Source organism: Clinocottus analis, unplaced genomic scaffold (assembly GCF_023055335.1).
Source record: "Clinocottus analis isolate CAN_PGR_092001 unplaced genomic scaffold, fCliAna1.0.p SCAF_56, whole genome shotgun sequence".
NCBI classification, from domain to species: domain Eukaryota; kingdom Metazoa; phylum Chordata; class Actinopteri; order Perciformes; family Cottidae; genus Clinocottus; species Clinocottus analis.
In genome coordinates, this window is record NW_027176214.1 from 12,501 (window position 1) to 32,500 (window position 20,000).

The window sequence follows — 20,000 nt, forward strand, 5'->3', positions numbered from 1 at the left end:
AACAGCTCAGTAACAAACAGCTCAGTAACAAACAGCTCGTTAACAAACAGCTCAGTAACAAACAGCTCGTTAACAAACAGCTTGTTAACAAACAGCTTGTTAACAAACAGCTCAGTAACAAACAGCTCGTTAACAAACAGCTTGTTAACAAACAGCTCGTTAACAAACAGCTCGTTAACAAACAGCTCGTTAACAAACAGCTTGTTAACAAACAGCTCAGTAACAAACAGCTTGTTAACAAACAGCTCGTTAACAAACAGCTCAGTAACAAACAGCTCGTTAACAAACAGCTCGTTAACAAACAGCTCGTTAACAAACAGCTCGTTAACAAACAGCTCAGTAACAAACAGCTCGTTAACAAACAGCTTGTTAACAAACAGCTCAGTAACAAACAGCTCAGTAACAAACAGCTCAGTAACAAACAGCTCAGTAACAAACAGCTCGTTAACAAACAGCTCGTTAACAAACAGCTCGTTAACAAACAGCTCGTTAACAAACAGCTTGTTAACAAACAGCTCAGTAACAAACAGCTTGTTAACAAACAGCTCAGTAACAAACAGCTCGTTAACAAACAGCTTGTTAACAAACAGCTCGTTAACAAACAGCTCAGTAACAAACAGCTCAGTAACAAACAGCTCAGTAACAAACAGCTCAGTAACAAACAGCTCGTTAACAAACAGCTCGTTAACAAACAGCTCGTTAACAAACAGCTCAGTAACAAACAGCTCAGTAACAAACAGCTCAGTAACAAACAGCTCGTTAACAAACAGCTTGTTAACAAACAGCTTGTTAACAAACAGCTCAGTAACAAACAGCTCGTTAACAAACAGCTTGTTAACAAACAGCTCGTTAACAAACAGCTCAGTAACAAACAGCTCAGTAACAAACAGCTCAGTAACAAACAGCTCAGTAACAAACAGCTTGTTAACAAACAGCTCGTTAACAAACAGCTTGTTAACAAACAGCTTGTTAACAAACAGCTCGTTAACAAACAGCTCAGTAACAAACAGCTCGTTAACAAACAGCTCAGTAACAAACAGCTCGTTAACAAACAGCTCGTTAACAGTTTGTTAACAAACAGCTCGTTAACAAACAACAACTCGTTAACAGTTTGTTAACAAACAGCTCGTTAACAAACAACAACTCGTTAACAAACAGTTTGTTAACAAACAGCAGGACAGCCGTGATGACAGGCGGAACTTCTTAACGCTGATTGGCTTATGCCACGCGTCAAATGCGATATTCGCGCATTGACTTTGCAAGTAATCTACTTGTGCGTGAAATTTGCAACGTTTTTGGTGCAGCATTAGCAAACGAGGATCAAATGATAACCAGCAGTTTATCATCCAGCGTCGAGGGTGCAGCCCAAGTTTCTTCATTGATCCTTGATCTACGCAATTGTTACTTCTAGACTGGATTACTGTAATTCCTTATTATCAGGCTGCTCTGATAAGCCCTTGGGTCTCTCCAGTTGTTCCAGAATGTTGCAGCTCATGTAGTAACGAGAACTATGAGGACCAGGACCTATCCCAGGACCAGGACCTATCCCAGGACCAAGACCTATCCCAGGACCAAGACCTATCCCAGGACCAGGACCTATCCCAGGACCAAGACCTATCCCAGGACCAAGACCTATCCCAGGACCAGGACCTATCCCAGGACCAGGACCTATCCCAAGACCAAGACCTATCCCAGGACCTATCCCAGGACCAGGACCTATCCCAGGACCAGGACCTATCCCAGGACCCGGACCTATCCCAGGACCAGGACCTATCCCAGAACCAGGACCTGTCCCAGGACCAGGACTTATCCCAGGACCAGGACCTATCCCAGGACCAGGACCTATCCCAGGACCAAGACCTATCCCAGGACCTATCCCAGTACCAGGACCTATCCAAGGACCAAGACCTATCCCAAGACCAGGACCTATCCCAGTACCAGGACCTATCCAAGGACCAAGACCTATCCCAGGATCAAGACCTATCCCATGACCAGGACCTATCCCAGGACCTATCCCAGGACCAGGACCTATCCCAGGACCCGGACCTATCCCAGGACCAGGACCTATCCCAGAACCAGGACCTATCCCAGGACCAAGACCTATCCCAGGACCTATCCCAGGACCAGGACCTATCCCAGGACCAGGACCTATCCAAGGACCAAGACCTGTCCCAGGACCAGGACTTATCCCAGGACCAGGACCTATGCAAGGACCAAGACCTATCCCAGGACCAGGACCTATCCCAGGACCAAGACCTATCCCAGGACCAGGACCTATGCCAGGACCAAGACCTATCCCAGGACCAGGACCAAGACCTATCCCAGGACCAGGACCTATCCCAGTACCAGGACCTATCCAAGGACCATGAACGATCCCAGGACGAGAAACTATCCCAGGACCAAGACCTATCCCAGGACCAAGACCTATCCCAGGACTAGGACCTATCCAAGGACCAAGACCTATCCCAGGACCAGGACCTATCCCAGTACCAGGACCTATCCAAGGACTATGAACGATCCCAGGACCAGAAACTATCCCAGGACCAAGACCTATCCCAGGACCAAGACCTATCCCAGGACTAGGACCTATCCAAGGACCAAGACCTATCCCAGGACCAGGACCGAGACCTATCCCAGGACCAGGACCTATCCCAGGACCAGGACCAGGACCTATCCCAGGACCAAGACCTATCCCAGGACCAGGACCGAGACCTATCCCAGGACCAAGACATATCCCAGAACCAGGACCAAGACCTATCTTGACCTACCCCAAGAACTTGAAGAGAGAGAGAGAGAGAGAGAGAGAGAGAGAGAATGAGAGAGAGTGAGAGAGAGAGAGAGAGAGAGAGAGAGAGAGAGAGAGAGAGAGAGAGAATGAGAGAGAGTGAGAGAGAGAGAGAGAGAGAGAGAGAGAGAGAGAGAAAGTATGAGAGAGAGAGAGACAGAGAGAGAGAGAGAGAGAGAGTATGAGAGAGAGAGAGAGTATGAGAGAGCGAGAGAGCGAGAGAGAGAGAGAGAGAGAGTATGAGAGAGCGAGAGAGAGAGAGAGAGAGAGAGAGAGTATGAGAGAGCGAGAGAGAGAGAGAGAGAGAGAGCGAGAGTATGAGAGAGCAAGAGACAGAGAGAGAGAGAGAGAGAGAGAGAGAGAGAGAGAGAGAGAGAGAGAGAGAGAGAGAGAGAGAGTGGGCGGAGAGAGAGACATGATTTCATTTGAGGGCGAGCGAGCATGACTGAGGAATGAGAATGAGAGAGCGAGCGGAGGGTTAGCAGACGGAAGAACAAGGCTGACGAGGAAGACGAGGTTTGGCTTTCATCTTCTCTTTCTTCTCTCTCTTCTCTTTCTTCTTCTTCTCTTCTTTAGACTGCACTTTGATTCTCACATATTTCTTGAAGCTGTTTTTGTCATCAATAATAAATGTAGGCGTTGACATTCTGACCGTCGGGGTTAAGGGTTAGCTTTGTTGGCTCCGCCTCACACCGCAGAGTTTAGAATGTAAAGTATGCTTAAATTCAGCAGGAAAGCAAGAACACAAACACACAATTATGAATGTATTTGTAATACGTCAAACACACATGTAAAAACAATCAAACTAAAATAATTGTATGATCAAGGTGTTTGATGTGAATGTGATGGAACATGCGTATTGGTTCTGGAACATCATTTTTCTATGAGGGGGAGAGTCTGTTCTCCTAGAACCAGGTTACAATATTGTGTATATACCTTGTTAAGTTCCACCTGTCTGAGACTGTTGTTGTTGTTGTTGTCCTCTCAGCTGTGTCTCCATGGCGACAGGCGTGATCGTGCTGCTGAGCGCGTGGCTCGGCGTGTGCGTGACCTTTAACCTCGACACGGCGTTCTCACTGCTGAAGACGGGACGAGACGGGAGTCTCTTTGGACTGTCTGTCTCTCTGCACCAGAACCTGAAGACAGACAGTCACCTGTGAGTACACGTCTGTCTGTTACCTGTCTGTCTCTCTGCAGCAGGGCAGTGGTGGCCTTCAGGGTCTGCTGAGTCGGCTCTGAGAACTCAACACAATCACAAAGTTATTTTATAGTCTAATTGTTTTTCACACATACACAACATTATAAATATTTTCCCTATTAGCTTATCTTCTCATGTTACAACGTGCAGGTTCCTCTGTAGGGCTCGGCCTTAGAGATAGAGTAAGGAGATAAGTTTAGGGCTCGGCCTTAGAGATAGAGTAAGGAGATGAGGTTCCTCTGTAGGGCTCGGCCTTACAGATAGAGTAAGGAGATGAGGTTCCTCTGTAGGGCTCGGCCTTAGAGATAGAGTAAGGAGATGAGTTTAGGGCTCGACCTTAGAGATAGAGTAAGGAGATGAGTTTAGGGCTCGACCTTAGAGATAGAGTAAGGAGATGAGTTTAGGGCTCGACCTTAGAGATAGAGTAAGGAGATGAGTTTAGGGCTCGACCTTAGAGATAGAGTAAGGAGATGAGTTTAGGGCTCGACCTTAGAGATAGAGTAAGGAGATGAGTTTAGGGCTCGACCTTAGAGATAGAGTAAGGAGATGAGTTTAGGGCTCGACCTTAGAGATAGAGTAAGGAGATGAGTTTAGGGCTCGACCTTAGAGATAGAGTAAGGAGATGAGTTTAGGGCTCGACCTTAGAGATAGAGTAAGGAGATGAGTTTAGGGCTCGGCCTTAGAGATAGAGTAAGGAGATGAGTTTAGGGCTCGGCCTTAGAGGCAAAAAGCTTTTTTTTCAATATAATAATATAATATGATGCTATAATCATAACAAAATGATTATGTAATAATAATATAGTAATATCGTCATAATATAATTATACATAATAAGAATCAGTCAGAAGGTGCTGCGAGTCTACAGGGTTCCTTGAAGGTTCCTTAAGGTTCTCCATATAAAGATGCAGCATTTGAAACACGGCGAGCTGCAATCACTGACTTCCTGTCGCCCCACGGAGGCCACGCCCATCAGAATGTGGAGGTCACCCAGAGGTCACCTTGACAACCGTCTCTTTATGGCCTCTAATAGGATTTCTACTAATGGACCACACACACACACAAAAATCTCTCTCCCCGGCGTGAGAGGGAGGTGTCCTCTGATTGGTCGAACAGAAGCAGGGTTTGGGTCCTTTGTAATCATGACGTCTCCGTCTGAAGGACAGATGGAGGAACCAGACAAGGACGGACGGAGGACTCTGTTTCTCAGTCATGTGACCCGATCAGCTGAGTCTGTCTCAGGGAGCATGCGCTGACCTTTGACCCTGTGACGTTTTCCACAGAAGAAAGGTGGGAAGGAAAGGTTGTCAGGAGGCAACTTATGGACTTCCCCTTCCCCCTCCTCCTCCATTACTTCCTCACCTGTCTTGTCTCGTCTCACCTATCTCACATGTCTTGTCCTGTCAGGCTATTGGTCGGCGCGCCCAGGGAGAAGGCGGAGACTAATGTTCCAGCTAATCGAACAGGAGGAGTGTACAGCTGCCCAATCACCGCCGACCAATCAGAGTGCAGCAGAATGAAGCTCATAAATCCAGGTGAGACTACCTGGATTTAACCAGGAAGCCCCTTGAAGTCTTTCATTAGAGACCCATTTCCTTTCTGAGAATGACTGGTGTCAATATAACACCCTACTGGGAGTAAAGGTCTAGATGAGCGTCTCCTGGTCCCTTTAAGGAGACCAGTAACAACGGTCCATCCTACTGGGAGTAAAGGTCTAGACGAGCGTCTCCTGGTCCCTTTAAGGAGACCAGTAACAACGATCCATCCTACTGGGAGTAAAGGTCTAGATGAGCGTCTCCTGGTCCCTTTAAGGAGACCAGTAACAACGGTCCATCCTACTGGGAGTAAAGGTCTAGATGAGCGTCTCCTGGTCCCTTTAAGGAGACCAGTAACAACGGTCCATCCTACTGGGAGTAAAGGTCTAGATGAGCGTCTCCTGGTCCCTTTAAGGAGACCAGTAACAACGGTCCATCCTACTGGGAGTAAAGGTCTAGATGAGCGTCTCCTGGTCCCTTTAAGGAGACCAGTAACAACGATCCATCCTACTGGGAGTAAAGGTCTAGATGAGCGTCTCCTGGTCCCTTTAAGGAGACCAGTAACAACGGTCCATCCTACTGGGAGTAAAGGTCTAGATGAGCGTCTCCTGGTCCCTTTAAGGAGACCAGTAACAACGGTCCATCCTACTGGGAGTAAAGGTCTAGATGAGCGTCTCCTGGTCCCTTTAAGGAGACCAGTAACAACGGTCCATCCTACTGGGAGTAAAGGTCTAGATGAGCGTCTCCTGGTCCCTCTAAGGAGACCAGTAACAACGGTCCATCCTACTGGGAGTAAAGGTCTAGATGAGCGTCTCCTGGTCCCTCTAAGGAGACCAGTAACAACGGTCCATCCTACTGGGAGTAAAGGTCTAGATGAGCGTCTCCTGGTCCCTTTAAGGAGACCAGTAACAACGGTCCATCCTACTGGGAGTAAAGGTCTAGATGAGCGTCTCCTGGTCCCTTTAAGGAGACCAGTAACAATGGTCCATCCTACTGGGAGTAAAGGTCTAGATGAGCGTCTCCTGGTCCCTTTAAGGAGACCAGTAACAACGATCCATCCTACTGGGAGTAAAGGTCTAGATGAGCGTCTCCTGGTCCCTTTAAGGAGACCAGTAACAATGGTCCATCCTACTGGGAGTAAAGGTCTAGATGAGCGTCTCCTGGTCCCTCTAAGGAGACCAGTAACAACGATCCATCCTACTGGGAGTAAAGGTCTAGATGAGCGTCTCCTGGTCCCTTTAAGGAGACCAGTAACAATGGTCCATCCTACTGGGAGTAAAGGTCTAGATGAGCGTCTCCTGGTCCCTTTAAGGAGACCAGTAACAACGGTCCATCCTACTGGGAGTAAAGGTCTAGATGAGCGTCTCCTGGTCCCTTTAAGGAGACCAGTAACAACGGTCCATCCTACTGGGAGTAAAGGTCTAGATGAGCGTCTCCTGGTCCCTTTAAGGAGACCAGTAACAATGATCCATCCTACTGGGAGTAAAGGTCTAGATGAGCGTCTCCTGGTCCCTTTAAGGAGACCAGTAACAATGGTCCATCCTACTGGGAGTAAAGGTCTAGATGAGCGTCTCCTGGTCCCTTTAAGGAGACCAGTAACAACGATCCATCCTACTGGGAGTAAAGGTCTAGATGAGCGTCTCCTGGTCCCTTTAAGGAGACCAGTAACAACGGTCCATCCTACTGGGAGTAAAGGTCTAGATGAGCGTCTCCTGGTCCCTTTAAGGAGACCAGTAACAATGGTCCATCCTACTGGGAGTAAAGGTCTAGATGAGCGTCTCCTGGTCCCTTTAAGGAGACCAGTAACAACGATCCATCTTACTGGGAGTAAAGGTCTAGATGAGCGTCTCCTGGTCCCTTTAAGGAGACCAGTAACAACGGTCCATCCTACTGGGAGTAAAGGTCTAGATGAGCGTCTCCTGGTCCCTTTAAGGAGACCAGTAACAATGGTCCATCCTACTGGGAGTAAAGGTCTAGATGAGCGTCTCCTGGTCCCTTTAAGGAGACCAGTAACAACGGTCGTAGAACAAACAGCTTTCGTTTACTCTTCATGAACAGAAGGAAGTCTCCAGTTGGAGCTTTTAGGTGACTAATATCAACATCTGTTTCAAGCCCTGAGATGTTATCTCTCTCTCCTGGTGCATTATGGGTAGTCCATCCCTCAGTGAGACGTGACAGCTGCTGTCTGGTTTTGTTATCTGTGATCTGAAGTAACCACAGCAACAGCCAATCAGAGAAGTTCAGTTTTCTGATGAATGACATTCACAATGTTCTGTCCTTCAGACCTGAACCTGTCTGAAGACCGGATCGAGGACATGTGGTTGGGCGTCTCAGTAGCCAGTCAGGGCAGACCTGGGGGGCGGGTGCTGGTGAGTCTCTGTTCCTATTGGCTGATTAAGGTGTTACTGTCCTTAAACTCTCACTCCACTCCACCACATCTTTTTATGTTTCAGTTTGTTGGTTGGCATGAGGAGAACATTCATTTTGTTGCACTGAGTTTGTCTAACCAGACAACTAACACACTAACTAGTCCATTCAAGTGACCGACTACCTAACTGGGGCGTCTGTAGCTCAGGGGTCGAGGGGAGCCGGTCCCCCATAGTTCACATGCTGAAGTGTCCTTGAGCAAGACAGTGAACCCCCAGCTGCTCCCGGCCTCTCAGTCCACTGCTCCTTCATCAAGGACGGCTCGAATGCAGAGAATACATTATTATTAACTTACTGGTCACCTGATGTCACGACACTCCTCCTTTGTGGTCTCTCAGCTCCTCCCACCAGGAAGCCATTTTAGGGTGGGGACCCAGATCCTCCTCCTCTTCTTCATCCTCCTCTTTCTCCTCTTCTTCATCCTCCTCCTGCTGCTTCCTCTATTCCGTCACACTCGTCACCTGATTCATAATCTGTCAGACGAACTAATCACATGACTGAAATGATTATAACTAGCTGAGTGAATCATTCACTAGTTACTGTCTTTAACTAATTAACTAGCAAACTAGTTAACCCGTCTCCTCACTTCCTCCAGGTGTGCGGTCATCGCTTCGTTAAATTCTACGGAGCGTTCAAACTCAGACACATGATTGGCCGATGTTATCTCCGTGGAAACGACCTGCAGTACAACGACACGGACATCCACTGGCAGAACCCCGACCAGCCATGCAGGTAGGTCACATGACAGGTAGGTCACATGACAGGCTGGTCACATGACAGGTGTGTCACATGACAGGCTGGTCACATGACAGGTGTGTCACATGACAGGTATGTCACATGACAGGCTGGTCACATGACAGGTGTATCACATGACAGGCTGGTCACATGACAGGTGTGTCACATGACAGGCAGGTCACATGACAGGTATGTCACATGACAGGCAGGTCACATGACAGGCAGGTCACATGACAGGTATGTCACATGACAGGCAGGTCACATGACAGGCAGGTCACATGACAGGCAGGTTACATGACAGGTATGTCACATGACAGGCAGGTCACATGACAGGTATGTCACATGACAGGCAGGTCACATGACAGGCAGGTCACATGACAGGCAGGTCACATGACAGGCAGGTTACATGACAGGTATGTCACATGACAGGCAGGTCACATGACAGGTATGTCACATGACAGGCAGGTCACATGACAGGCAGGTCACATGACAGGTATGTCACATGACAGGCAGTTCACATGACAGGCAGGTCACATGACAGGCAGGTTACATGACAGGTATGTCACATGACAGGCAGGTCACATGACAGGTATGTCACATGACAGGCAGGTCACATGACAGGCAGGTCACATGACAGGCAGGTTACATGACAGGTATGTCACATGACAGGCAGGTCACATGACAGGTATGTCACATGACAGGCAGGTCACATGACAGGCAGGTCACATGACAGGCAGGTCACATGACAGGCAGGTCACATGACAGGCAGGTTACATGACAGGTAGGTCACATGACAGGAGATGTGTCCTGGTTGTGTTTCAGCTACCTGGGTGATGTCAGCAGTGAGGTCATGTGCAACATGGGGATCTCTGCCTCCATCACGCAGACCGACGTCATCGTGGGCTCACCTGGAAGCTACGAGTGGCAAGGTGACCTTTATGACCTCTATATGACCTCTGCTCTGTGGGGCTAACGTCTGCTCTGGTCAATTATGGATGTTTGTCTCCTGTGTGTTTGTGTGTTTGTGTGCGTGTGTGTGTACGTGCGTGTGTGTGTGTGTGTGTTGTAGGGAACGTCCACGTCTCCTGGATGAATCCAGACGTTGTCTTTGACACCAAGAGGAGCGTCTTCCCCAACCTGCAGCGCAGAAACATTTACATAGGTGACCTGTCCTTTAAATGCTCCTCCTCCTGCTCTTCCTCCTTTTAACGTGTGTGTGTGTGTGTGTGTGTGTGTGTGTGTGTGTGTGTGTGTGTGTGTGTGTGTGTGTGTGTAGGATATTCAGTGACTCGGGCTCGGAGTCTTCTCTCTCAGGAGGATGAAACCATAGTAACGGGTTAGTTCTAAATACATCACTAGCTGATCAACATATCGACCCTTATTGATCCTGTATCGACCCTTATTGATCCTGATTGAACAGGAGCTCCGAAGGACAGCAGAGAGGACGCTCGTGGTTCCGTCCTGCTGGCTGACAAGCGGTCGGCCTTCCTGACGACTCAGCAGACTTTACGCGGCGAACAGACGGGCTCGTACTTCGGGAATGCCGTGGCAACCGCCGACCTCGACAACGACGGGTAACGGAGGATACACACATTCATAATGAGGTCACTTCCTGTTTGTGGTCTTCTCTCAGGAAGCGACTGCTGTGTCACGGTTCATATCGAGCCGTGACTTTAATTAGAGTTTGATGATAACTCTGCAGTAGTCTTTTAACCCTCCTGCTGACAAAAGTTTAGAGAAGTTTGAAAATGTGGAAGTCTGGAGATCCGTTCTGAAGCATAACCCAAAACATAATAAACATCGCAGCAGCAGACGATCCATCCAGTCTGAAACCAGTCTGACTGGATCAAGATCAAGCGACTGGTCCTCATCGTCCTGCAGGTGGAACGATCTGCTGGTGGGCGCTCCTTTTTACTTCCAGCGTCAGCCGGAGGCGGGCGGGGCGGTGTACGTGTACATGAATGCAGGCGGCCGCTTTGACTCTCGGCCCAGCGCCGTGCTGACGGGGCCGATCGGGTCGGCGTTCGGCATGGCTGTGGCTGCTGCCGGAGACCTGGACCAGGACGGCTTCCAGGGTGCGGTGATGGACCGAGACATCGGGATGATCTGAGCGCTCGGACGGATGAATGGAGTCGCTGACATGTTTGTGCTGTTGCAGACTTTGCAGTCGGAGCTCCTTTCCATGAAACAGGAAGTGTGAGGATCTGGACCGGTAGCAGCGAGGGGGTCTCTACGGAACCGAGCCAGGTCTCTTCTCTGACTGATGTCCTGTAACCTCCTGGTACCAAACCCCCTGAGCCCCAAACCTCTGTGCCCCCTGCAGGTGATCTGGGGCAGCAGGGTCTCTCCGGCGTTCAGGACCTTTGGCTACTCTCTGTCTGGAGGTCTGGATGTTGATGGGAACCAGTATCCAGACCTGCTGGTGGGCTCTCTGGATGACACTGTTGCTCTGCTCAGGTAACTATCAATAACTTCCTGTAACTGCCCATAAACACCGGTAACTAACCGCAGTTCTAGTACAAACTCTCCCAATGTACTATATATAACATCATTATGACTAGAACTTGTTATATGAAAATATATTACATTGGTAAACAGTACAGTTAATTCCTGGTATGCAGCAACATTAAATGACTGTTTTATGTATTTTTACATTATATATGAAATATGTCACTCATATTAAGTGATTCATGTCCTCAGAACTCGTCCAGTCGTTCACCTCAATAAATCTCTCAGAGTTTCTCCGGACGTCATCGAACCGAAGACTTGTGACTTCTGGTGAGATTCAAACCCCCGCTAACTGCTAGCAGCTAAGAGCTAACTGCTAGCAGCTAAGAGCTAACTGCTAGCAGCTAGGGACTCGTGTGTCTGTGTGTGTGCCAGCATTCAGGTGGAGGTGTGTTTCTCCTACACCTTCAGCACTGGAGAGAGGAGCGACAGAGACAACGTCAGTAAGTAAACACTTCATATTTATTCTAACGATATGCATATATTCATATTATTCAGCTTGGTGTTGGGGACCTGGTGGTCCATGGTGGAGCTTGGTGTTGGGGACCTGGTGGTCCATAGTGGAGCTTGGTGTTGGGGACCTGGTGGTCTATAGTGGAGCTTGGTGTTGGGGACCTGGTGGTCCATGGTGGAGCTTGGTGTTGGGGACCTGGTGGTCCATGGTGGAGCTTGGTGTTGGGGACCTGGTGGTCCATGGTGGAGCTTGGTGTTGGGGACCTGGTGGTCCATGGTGGAGCTTGGTGTTGGGGACCTGGTGGTCCATGGTGGAGCTTGGTGTTGGGGACCTGGTGGTCCATGGTGGAGCTTGGTGTTGGGGACCTAGTGGTCTATAGTGGAGCTTGGTGTTGGGGACCTAGTGGTCTATAGTGGAGCTTGGTGTTGGGGACCTGGTGGTCCATGGTGGAGCTTGGTGTTGGGGACCTGGTGGTCCATGGTAGAGCTTGGTGTTGGGGACCTGGTGGTCCATGGTGGAGCTTGGTGTTGGGGACCTGGTGGTCCATGGTGGAGCTTGGTGTTGGGGACCTGGTGGTCCATGGTGGAGCTTGGTGTTGGGGACCTCGTGGTCCATAGTGGAGCTTGGTGTTGGGGACCTAGTGGTCCATAGTGGAGCTTGGTGTTGGGGACCTGGTGGTCCATGGTGGAGCTTGGTGTTGGGGACCTGGTGGTCCATGGTGGAGCTTGGTGTTGGGGACCTGGTGGTCCATGGTGGAGCTTGGTGTTGCGGACCTGGTGGTCCATGATGGGGCTTGGTGTTGGGGACCTGGTGGTCTATAGTGGAGCTTAGTGTTGGGGACCTGTTGGTCCATGGTAGAGCTTGGTGTTGGGGACCTAGTGGTCCATAGTGGAGCTTGGTGTTGGGGACCTGGTGGTCCATGGTGGAGCTTGGCGTTGGGGACCTGGTGGTCCATGGTGGAGCTTGGTGTTGGGGACCTGGTGGTCCATGGTGGAGCTTGGTGTTGGGGACCTGGTGGTCTATAGTGGAGCTTGGTGTTGGGGACCTAGTGGTCTATAGTGGAGCTTGGTGTTGGGGACCTGGTGGTCCATGGTGGAGCTTGGTGTTGGGGACCTGGTGGTCCATGGTAGAGCTTGGTGTTGGGGACCTGTTGGTCCATGGTAGAGCTTGGTGTTGGGGACCTAGTGGTCCATAGTGGAGCTTGGTGTTGGGGACCTAGTGGTCCATAGTGGAGCTTGGTGTTGGGGACCTGGTGGTCCATGGTGGAGCTTGGTGTTGGGGACCTAGTGGTCCATGGTGGAGCTTGGTGTTGGGGACCTGGTGGTCCATAGTGGAGCTTGGTGTTGGGGACCTGGTGGTCCATGGTGGAGCTTGGTGTTGGGGACTTGGTGGTCCATAGTGGAGCTTGGTGTTGGGGACCTAGTGGTCCATGGTGGAGCTTGGTGTTGGGGACCTAGTGGTCCATGGTGGAGCTTGGTGTTGGGGACCTGGTGGTCCATGGTGGAGCTTGGTGTTGGGGACCTAGTGGTCCATGGTGGAGCTTGGTGTTGGGGACCTGGTGGTCCATGGTGGAGCTTGGTGTTGGGGACCTAGTGGTCCATGGTGGAGCTTGGTGTTGGGGACCTGGTGGTCCATGGTGGAGCGGTTTGTGGAGCTGAGGGTGCGGGTGGAGGTTTGGGGAGTAATGAGTTCTTGTAGTGAGGTACATGTCCGTTTATGTGTTCATGGGTGAGGAGCAGCACTTTGCCGTCACGTTGTCATTGCGCCACTGATTCACATGACATTCACACAACGGGGTCTAAGCTGCACGTAGAGACGTGATGCGTGTTGTCGAGCGCCACACAGCTTTAATTATTATTCATGAAATAACAAAAGCAGACGTGTATATACATGTGTGTTTACATCCTTATCTCTATAAATAGATACTGTGAATGAGGACACGGTGTCTCTCTGACCTGCTAGCTTAGTTTATGTTGCTAACCTGACAGACGGACTGTTCATGAGGCTGTTAAAGTTCGTCTGCCTCCTGTGTGTGTGTGTGTGTGTGTGTGTGTGTGTGTGTGTGTGTGTGTGTGTGTGTGTGTGTGTGTGTGTGTGTGTGTGTGTGTGTGCTTGTGCTCTCAGCTAATTTGCCGACCTGATTGATTGACAGGATAATGCTGTCAATTAACACCTGCTGTTAATCAACAAAGTGACACACACACACACACACACACACACACACACACACACACACACACACACACACACACACACGATGACATCATGCTGCGTCCTTGTATGTCCTCGTCTTCTGTGTGTTCCTGTGAATGATAAATCACATTACAGATTACTGCTAATATTACATCTGACACACACACACACACACACACACACACACAATTCCTCGGGGAGCTTTACGTGTCCTGCTTCTGTCTCATTAATTTGACCAATCATAGACGAGGTCCCACACTGTTGCTATGACACTAAACACACACACACGTTAAGAATGAACAATGAATGTATTATTACGTAGAACACGCAGAACATGCAGAACATGCAGAAACAGAACCTGTGGTTTTCAGCATTTGTGCTTCACTTGTTTGTGCATGGCATGTTTGTGAGGTCTCTCTCTCTCTACCTCTCTCTCTACCTCCCTCTCTACCTCTCTCTTCTCTCTCCACCTCCCTCTCTTTCCACCTCTCTCTCTCTCTCTCTCTCTCTCTCTCTCTCTCTCTCTCTCTCTCTCTCTCTCTCTCTCTCTCCTCCCCCCCCCCCTCCCCCTCCCTCTCCCCCCCTCTCTCCCCCCCCCTCCTCTCCCTCTCTCTCTCCCCCCCTCTCTCTCTCTCTCCCCCCCCCTCTCTCTCTCTCTCTCTCTCTCTCTCTCCTCTCTCTCTCTCTCTCTCTCTCTCTCTCTCTCTCTCTCTCTCTCTCTCCTCCCCCCCCCCCCTCCCCCTCCCTCTCCCCCCCTCTCTCCCCCCCCTCCTCTCCCTCTCCCTCTCTCTCTCTCTCTCTCTCCCCCCCCCCCCCTCTCTCTCTCTCTCCCCCCCCCTCTCTCTCTCTCTCTCTCTCTCAGCCGTCCGCTTCACTGTCACTGCTGACATCACCAGCATCAAGTCCCGCCTCCTTTTCCGTGACAACGGGCAGAGCATATATTCTGGTTTCCTGTCGATGCCGAAAAAACACTGTGAAATTCTGAGCGTCCAGCTGCTGGTGAGACACTGTCAGCGCCCTCTGTTAGCGCCCTGTTAGCGCCATGTCAGCACCCTGTTTGCACTCTGTTAGCGCACTGTTAGCGCCCTGTCAGCGCCCTGTCAGCGCCCTGTCAGCGCCCTGTCAGCGCCCTGTTAGCGCCCTGTCAGCGCCATGTCAGCGCCCTGTTTGCACTCTGTTAGCGCCCTGTTAGCGCCCTGTTAGCGCCCTGTTAGCGCCCTGTTAGCGCCCTGTTTGCACTCTGTTAGCGCCATGTTTGCACTCTGTTAGCGCCCTGTTAGCGCCCTGTCAGCGCCCTGTTTGCACTCTGTTAGCGCCCTGTTAGCGCCCTGTTAGCGCCCTGTCAGCGCCCTGTTTGCACTCTGTTAGCGCCCTGTTAGGCGCCCTGTCAGCGCCCTGTTTGCACTCTGTTAGCGCACTGTTAGCGCCCTGTTAGCGCCCTGTCAGCGCCCTGTCAGCGCCCTGTTAGCGCCCTGTCAGCGCCCTGTCAGCGCCCTGTCAGCGCCCTGTCAGCGCCCTGTTAGCGCCCTGTTAGCGCCCTGTTAGCGCCATGTCAGCGCCATGTCAGCGCCCTGTTTGCACTCTGTTAGCGCCATGTCAGCGCCCTGTTTGCACTCTGTTAGCGCCATGTCAGCGCCCTGTCAGCACCCTGTCAGCGCCCTGTCAGCGCCCTGTTTGCCACTCTGTTAGCGACCTGTTAGCGCCCTGTTAGCGCCCTGTCAACGCCCTGTTTGCACTCTGTTATCGCCATGTATAGCGCCCTGTTAGCGCCCTGTTAGCGCCCTGTTAGCGCCATGTCAGCGCCCTGTTTGCTCTCTGTTAGCGCCCTGTCAGCGCCCTGTTTGCACTCTGTTAGCGCCATGTTAGCGCCCTGTTAGCGCCCTGTTAGCGCCATGTCAGCGCCCTGTTTGCTCTCTGTTAGCGCCCTGTCAGCGCCCTGTTTGCACTCTGTTAGCGCCCTGTTAGCGCCATGTCAGCGCCCTGTTTGCACTCTGTTAGCGCCATGTCAGCGCCCTGTTTGCACTCTGTTAGCGCCATGTCAGCGCCCTGTCAGCACCCTGTCAGCGCCCTGTTTGCACTCTGTTAGCGCCCTGTTAGCGCCCTGTTAGCGCCCTGTTAGCGCCCTGTTTGCACTCTGTTAGCGCCATGTTAGCGCCCTGTTAGCGCCCTGTTAGCGCCATGTCAGCGCCCTGTTTGCTCTCTGTTAGCGCCCTGTCAGCGCCCTGTTTGCACTCTGTTAGCGCCCTGTTAGCGCCCTGTTAGCGCCCTGTCAGCGCCCTGTTTGCACTCTGTTAGCGCCCTGTTAGCGCCATGTCAGCGCCATGTCAGCGCCCTGTTTGCACTCTGTTAGCGCCATGTCAGCGCCATGTCAGCGCCCTGTTAGCGCACTGTCAGCGCCCTGTTTGCACTCTTTCAGCGCCCTGTTAAGCCTAGTTTATGGTTCTGCGTCATGTCGACACCGTACCTACGCCGTTGACGTGACGCTGTCGTTGAGCATTCAAAGTTCTGCGTCGAGGGACCGCGTTGCTTTACAATTCATCGCCATGCCGCTAGGGTGTGTTAGCACCCTGTTAACTGTCTGAAAACTGTCACTGTTGGTGCGTTCAAGGACCCTCTGGAATCCTTTCACTACCATGTCAATGAGGTTCTTCCGTTCTGTATTCTGCAGAGTCCGATCCGAGACCAAGTAGAACCTCTGGTGTTCTCCCTGAACGTGTCTTTACATGAGAAGCTTCCCAAGAAAAAAAACGCTGTACAGGACCTGAAGCGCCTCCCAGTACTGAGCCGGTCACCTCGACCCATCAGAACCCAGGTCAGAACCCAAACAGCCTTCATAGCCTCGATCAGAACCCATCAGAACTCAAACATCCTTCATAAAACCATGAACCTACATTGGAACCCACCACAGAACGCATCAGAACCACAGCCAAAACCCAAGTCATAATCAAACCAAACTAAAGTCTGAAATAAACAGAACCTACGGACGTCTATTGGAACCCAGAACCCAGATCACAAGTCAGTTTACAGCAGCACTGACTGTGTGAACGTCTTTTTCTTCGTCCATCAGATCCACATCCAGAAGGCCTGTGGTTCTGACAACCGCTGCCATAGCAATCTGCAGATGACAGCCCAGTTCACAGATGAGAACCAGAACCCCTTCGCTGTGTGAGTGAAGTCCTCCATACGGACTGTGGTTCCACTAGAAGAAAACACAGGATCCAGGCTTCCTATCTTTCTGCCTTAACATAGTTGTGTAGGTTCTAACTTGTCCTAAAGGACTTCGGTACTTAACGTATCCTGATGGACTCGGACCAGAAAGAAGACATGGACTTGTCTTACAGGACATGTCAGCTCATCGCTAACGTTGCACCCCTCAACGAATGGGTTGCAAAGGACTTCACACTGCTGTGTGTGTGTGTGTGTGTGTGTGTGTGTGTGTGTGTGTGTGTGTGTGTGTGTGTGTGTGTGTGTGTGTGTGTGTGTGTGTGTGTGTGTGTTTCCAGGCAGAAGGACCGGCAGGTGTTGCTCTACAACGCCAGCTTTAACAGACTGGTTCTGGAGATCAATGTCAGCAACACACCGTCCCCGGGCCGACAAGCGGAGGACGCTCACAACGCCGCTCTGAACATCAGCGTCCCGTCGTCTCTGGTTTACTCCGGAGTCCGAACAAAGGTAGCGCCTTCATCCTGGAGGACTTGAGCCTCACCTGAAGGACTCGACTGACTGACTCGGACTGACCCTGGAGGACTTGAGACTCCTCCAGCCATTAATGCTGTCTGTGTTCCAGGGTGACATCCGGGCGGTGGTGGAGTGTTCTGTTGAGGACGCTTTTCTTCTGTGTGAGCTGGGGAACCCGTTCAAAAGCAACCAGCAGGTACACAGTGTCCTGACAGTTTTTTATTGGATCCACTACAGTCCAGCTGGATCCACTACAGTCCAGCTGGACCCACTACGGTCCGGCTGAGACTCAAAGGAAACTGATTCTTTGTCTCTCTGTATTTCAGGTTCAGGTGCTGATAATATTTCAGCCGTCTGAAATCAGTTTAGACACCAGAGAGATTCAGTCTCTGCTGCAGCTGTCCACGTAGGACACACACACACACACACACACACACACACACACACACACACACACACACACACACACACACACACACACACACACACACACACACACACACACACACACACACACACACACACACCTCTGTCTGAGTCGGGTCTCCTGTGTGTCTTCAGGTTCAGTGAGCAGTCAGATCTGGTTCCGGTCTCCGCCTGCTTGTTGGTGGAGTATTCTCTGCAGACGTCTCTCACTCTGTAAGCACCACTCAGTCCAGAACACTTCCTGATGACCTCTGACCTGTTGACCTCTGACCTGATGACCTCACCTCTCTTACTGGTTGATTGTGTCCTGACAGAATCCCTCCAGGTCCGGTCTCCTTCAGCGGTCCTGTGGTCGGCGAGTCGGCCATCAAGGAGACGGACGATGTGGGCAGTCTGCTGCTCTTCACCTTTCAGGTGCGTCTGGAACTAGTCACCGTCTGCGCCTGACCCGGTCAGGTGATAACCCACGGCCTCCTCCAATAGGTGCACGTCAGTGGGAAGCCGCCGGGCCACCTGGGCCACCTGCAGGTGGAGTTTGATTGGCCAACAGAGGCATCCAATGGGAAGTGGCTGCTGTACCTCACAGAGATCAAAGTGAACGGCTCATCTGAGACTCACTGTGCTCCACCCGGTGACATCATCAACCCGCTCCACCTGCTGGTAACACCTCAGCCTTCATGTTACATTCTTATATTAATAGGACTCACCTGGTCTGGTCATCATGGGTCAGACCTACAAACTCTCAATGAAGAGCACAGAGGAACCGGCTCATGTCATTCAGCTGGAACATTTGATCCGGAGTGATCTGTTTGTGAGAGTGAGTTCCTGTTTGCTCAGGTGTCAAAGGAGAAGAAGAAAAAGAGGAGTCTGGAGAAGGAGGAGCCGAGAGAAAAAGGTCTACCTGTCCTCCACCAAAAGAAGACGTCCTACATCCTGGTATGAACACTCTGGTCACTGGGTTTGTGGGTGACACTTTATCGTATGGGCTGGACAATAGATTTAGCAGACGAGTGTAAAAAAGTACACGTGTGTGTGTTTGTGTGCAGGACTGTGCTCACGGAGCTACCTGTGAGACCTTTACCTGTCCTCTTCCCGACATGAGCCACTCTGCCACTCTGACCGTCAGAGCCAGACTGTGGAACGCCACCATGATGGAGGTACCAGCACCTCCATCACCTTTTAGAACCACATGAAGGAACATCTGCAGGTTCTCTGTCCTCTACCTGCTCAGGTTCTCTACCTGTTGAGGTTCTCTACCTGTTGAGGTTCTCTGTCCTCTACCTGCTCAGGTTCTCTACCTGCTGAGGTTCTCTGTCCTCGTGTGTTTCAGGACTACAGTGATGCTCACAGGGTGCTGGTTCGAGGCCGGGCGACTCTGAAGCTGCAGACGAGCAAGCCAACCATCAGCATGGCGCCTCAGAGCACCGAGGTACTGGTCTTGATCTGGTATGAACCACAACAGGCAAAGAAACGTTGTGGTTCCTAGTGTTCCCAGTCCTGGTCTGTCACGTGCTGTCATGAGGCCAAGAAATACTTTGTTACATTGACCTCCATCTGTGAGTAAGAGGAGGATTGTACTTCCTGTCTGAGGATTGTACTTCCTGTCTGAGGATTGTACTTCCTGTCTGAGGATTGTACTTCCTCTCTACATGTAAAGTTCTCAACCTATTTGTATCGCTGTGAAACATGCTTTCATCACCTCTAACGAGCGCCGTGCCATCAGGGTTTGATTAAATATAGAATGTGCAAATCAGTTCATAAGCTTGCACTCATATTTTATACTTTATTAAACTATTTTTTAAAGGATTTTAAAATGGATGCTTATTTTAAATATATTTTATAAAAATCTCACATACCCACTGGAGTGCCTTCACGTTCCCTCGTTTGAGAACTGCTGCTCTAAACCGTCGGTTCCGAGTAAGACGATCCTTGATGATCCAGGTTCTTTGCTTCCTGGTCCGTGGGGCTCCGCCCCCTCCTGAGCCGCAGTGTTCTTCCTCTGCAGATTGAAGTCCACATCTACCCGGGCCCGGGGCAGCAGCCGGGCTCTGGAGCCCCCGTGTG

General features: G+C 50.8%; 1 protein-coding gene across 2 annotated transcripts in view; it reads left to right on the top strand.

The window, feature by feature from the left end:
• Nucleotides 1–3,171: 3,171 nt before the first annotated feature.
• The window catches only part of LOC137803462 (integrin alpha-3-like), an 18,351-nt gene continuing 1,522 nt past the window's right edge, over nucleotides 3,172–20,000 (top strand). The window contains exons 1-27 of one of the 2 annotated variants that reach the window (XM_068601932.1): nucleotides 3,172–3,301; nucleotides 3,774–3,941; nucleotides 5,388–5,515; nucleotides 7,799–7,884; nucleotides 8,538–8,674; nucleotides 9,500–9,606; nucleotides 9,747–9,839; nucleotides 9,954–10,013; nucleotides 10,098–10,251; nucleotides 10,559–10,752; nucleotides 10,836–10,924; nucleotides 11,001–11,134; nucleotides 11,378–11,455; nucleotides 11,561–11,628; nucleotides 14,695–14,831; nucleotides 16,501–16,644; nucleotides 16,900–16,997; nucleotides 17,336–17,504; nucleotides 17,620–17,706; nucleotides 17,837–17,916; nucleotides 18,072–18,149; nucleotides 18,251–18,350; nucleotides 18,420–18,596; nucleotides 18,774–18,872; nucleotides 18,983–19,093; nucleotides 19,267–19,365; nucleotides 19,942–20,000. The exon at nucleotides 19,942–20,000 is cut by the window's right edge and continues 67 nt beyond it. In XM_068601932.1, coding sequence (XP_068458033.1) covers nucleotides 3,784–3,941; nucleotides 5,388–5,515; nucleotides 7,799–7,884; nucleotides 8,538–8,674; nucleotides 9,500–9,606; nucleotides 9,747–9,839; nucleotides 9,954–10,013; nucleotides 10,098–10,251; nucleotides 10,559–10,752; nucleotides 10,836–10,924; nucleotides 11,001–11,134; nucleotides 11,378–11,455; nucleotides 11,561–11,628; nucleotides 14,695–14,831; nucleotides 16,501–16,644; nucleotides 16,900–16,997; nucleotides 17,336–17,504; nucleotides 17,620–17,706; nucleotides 17,837–17,916; nucleotides 18,072–18,149; nucleotides 18,251–18,350; nucleotides 18,420–18,596; nucleotides 18,774–18,872; nucleotides 18,983–19,093; nucleotides 19,267–19,365; nucleotides 19,942–20,000 — 2,924 coding nt within the window. In that variant the 5' untranslated portion in view covers nucleotides 3,172–3,301; nucleotides 3,774–3,783. Of the gene's footprint in view, nucleotides 3,302–3,773; nucleotides 3,942–5,387; nucleotides 5,516–7,798; nucleotides 7,885–8,537; nucleotides 8,675–9,499; nucleotides 9,607–9,746; nucleotides 9,840–9,953; nucleotides 10,014–10,097; nucleotides 10,252–10,558; nucleotides 10,753–10,835; nucleotides 10,925–11,000; nucleotides 11,135–11,377; nucleotides 11,456–11,560; nucleotides 11,629–14,694; nucleotides 14,832–16,500; nucleotides 16,645–16,899; nucleotides 16,998–17,335; nucleotides 17,505–17,619; nucleotides 17,707–17,836; nucleotides 17,917–18,071; nucleotides 18,150–18,250; nucleotides 18,351–18,419; nucleotides 18,597–18,773; nucleotides 18,873–18,982; nucleotides 19,144–19,266; nucleotides 19,366–19,941 lie in introns of those variants that run through there. The other variant, XM_068601933.1, reaches the window with a different exon arrangement.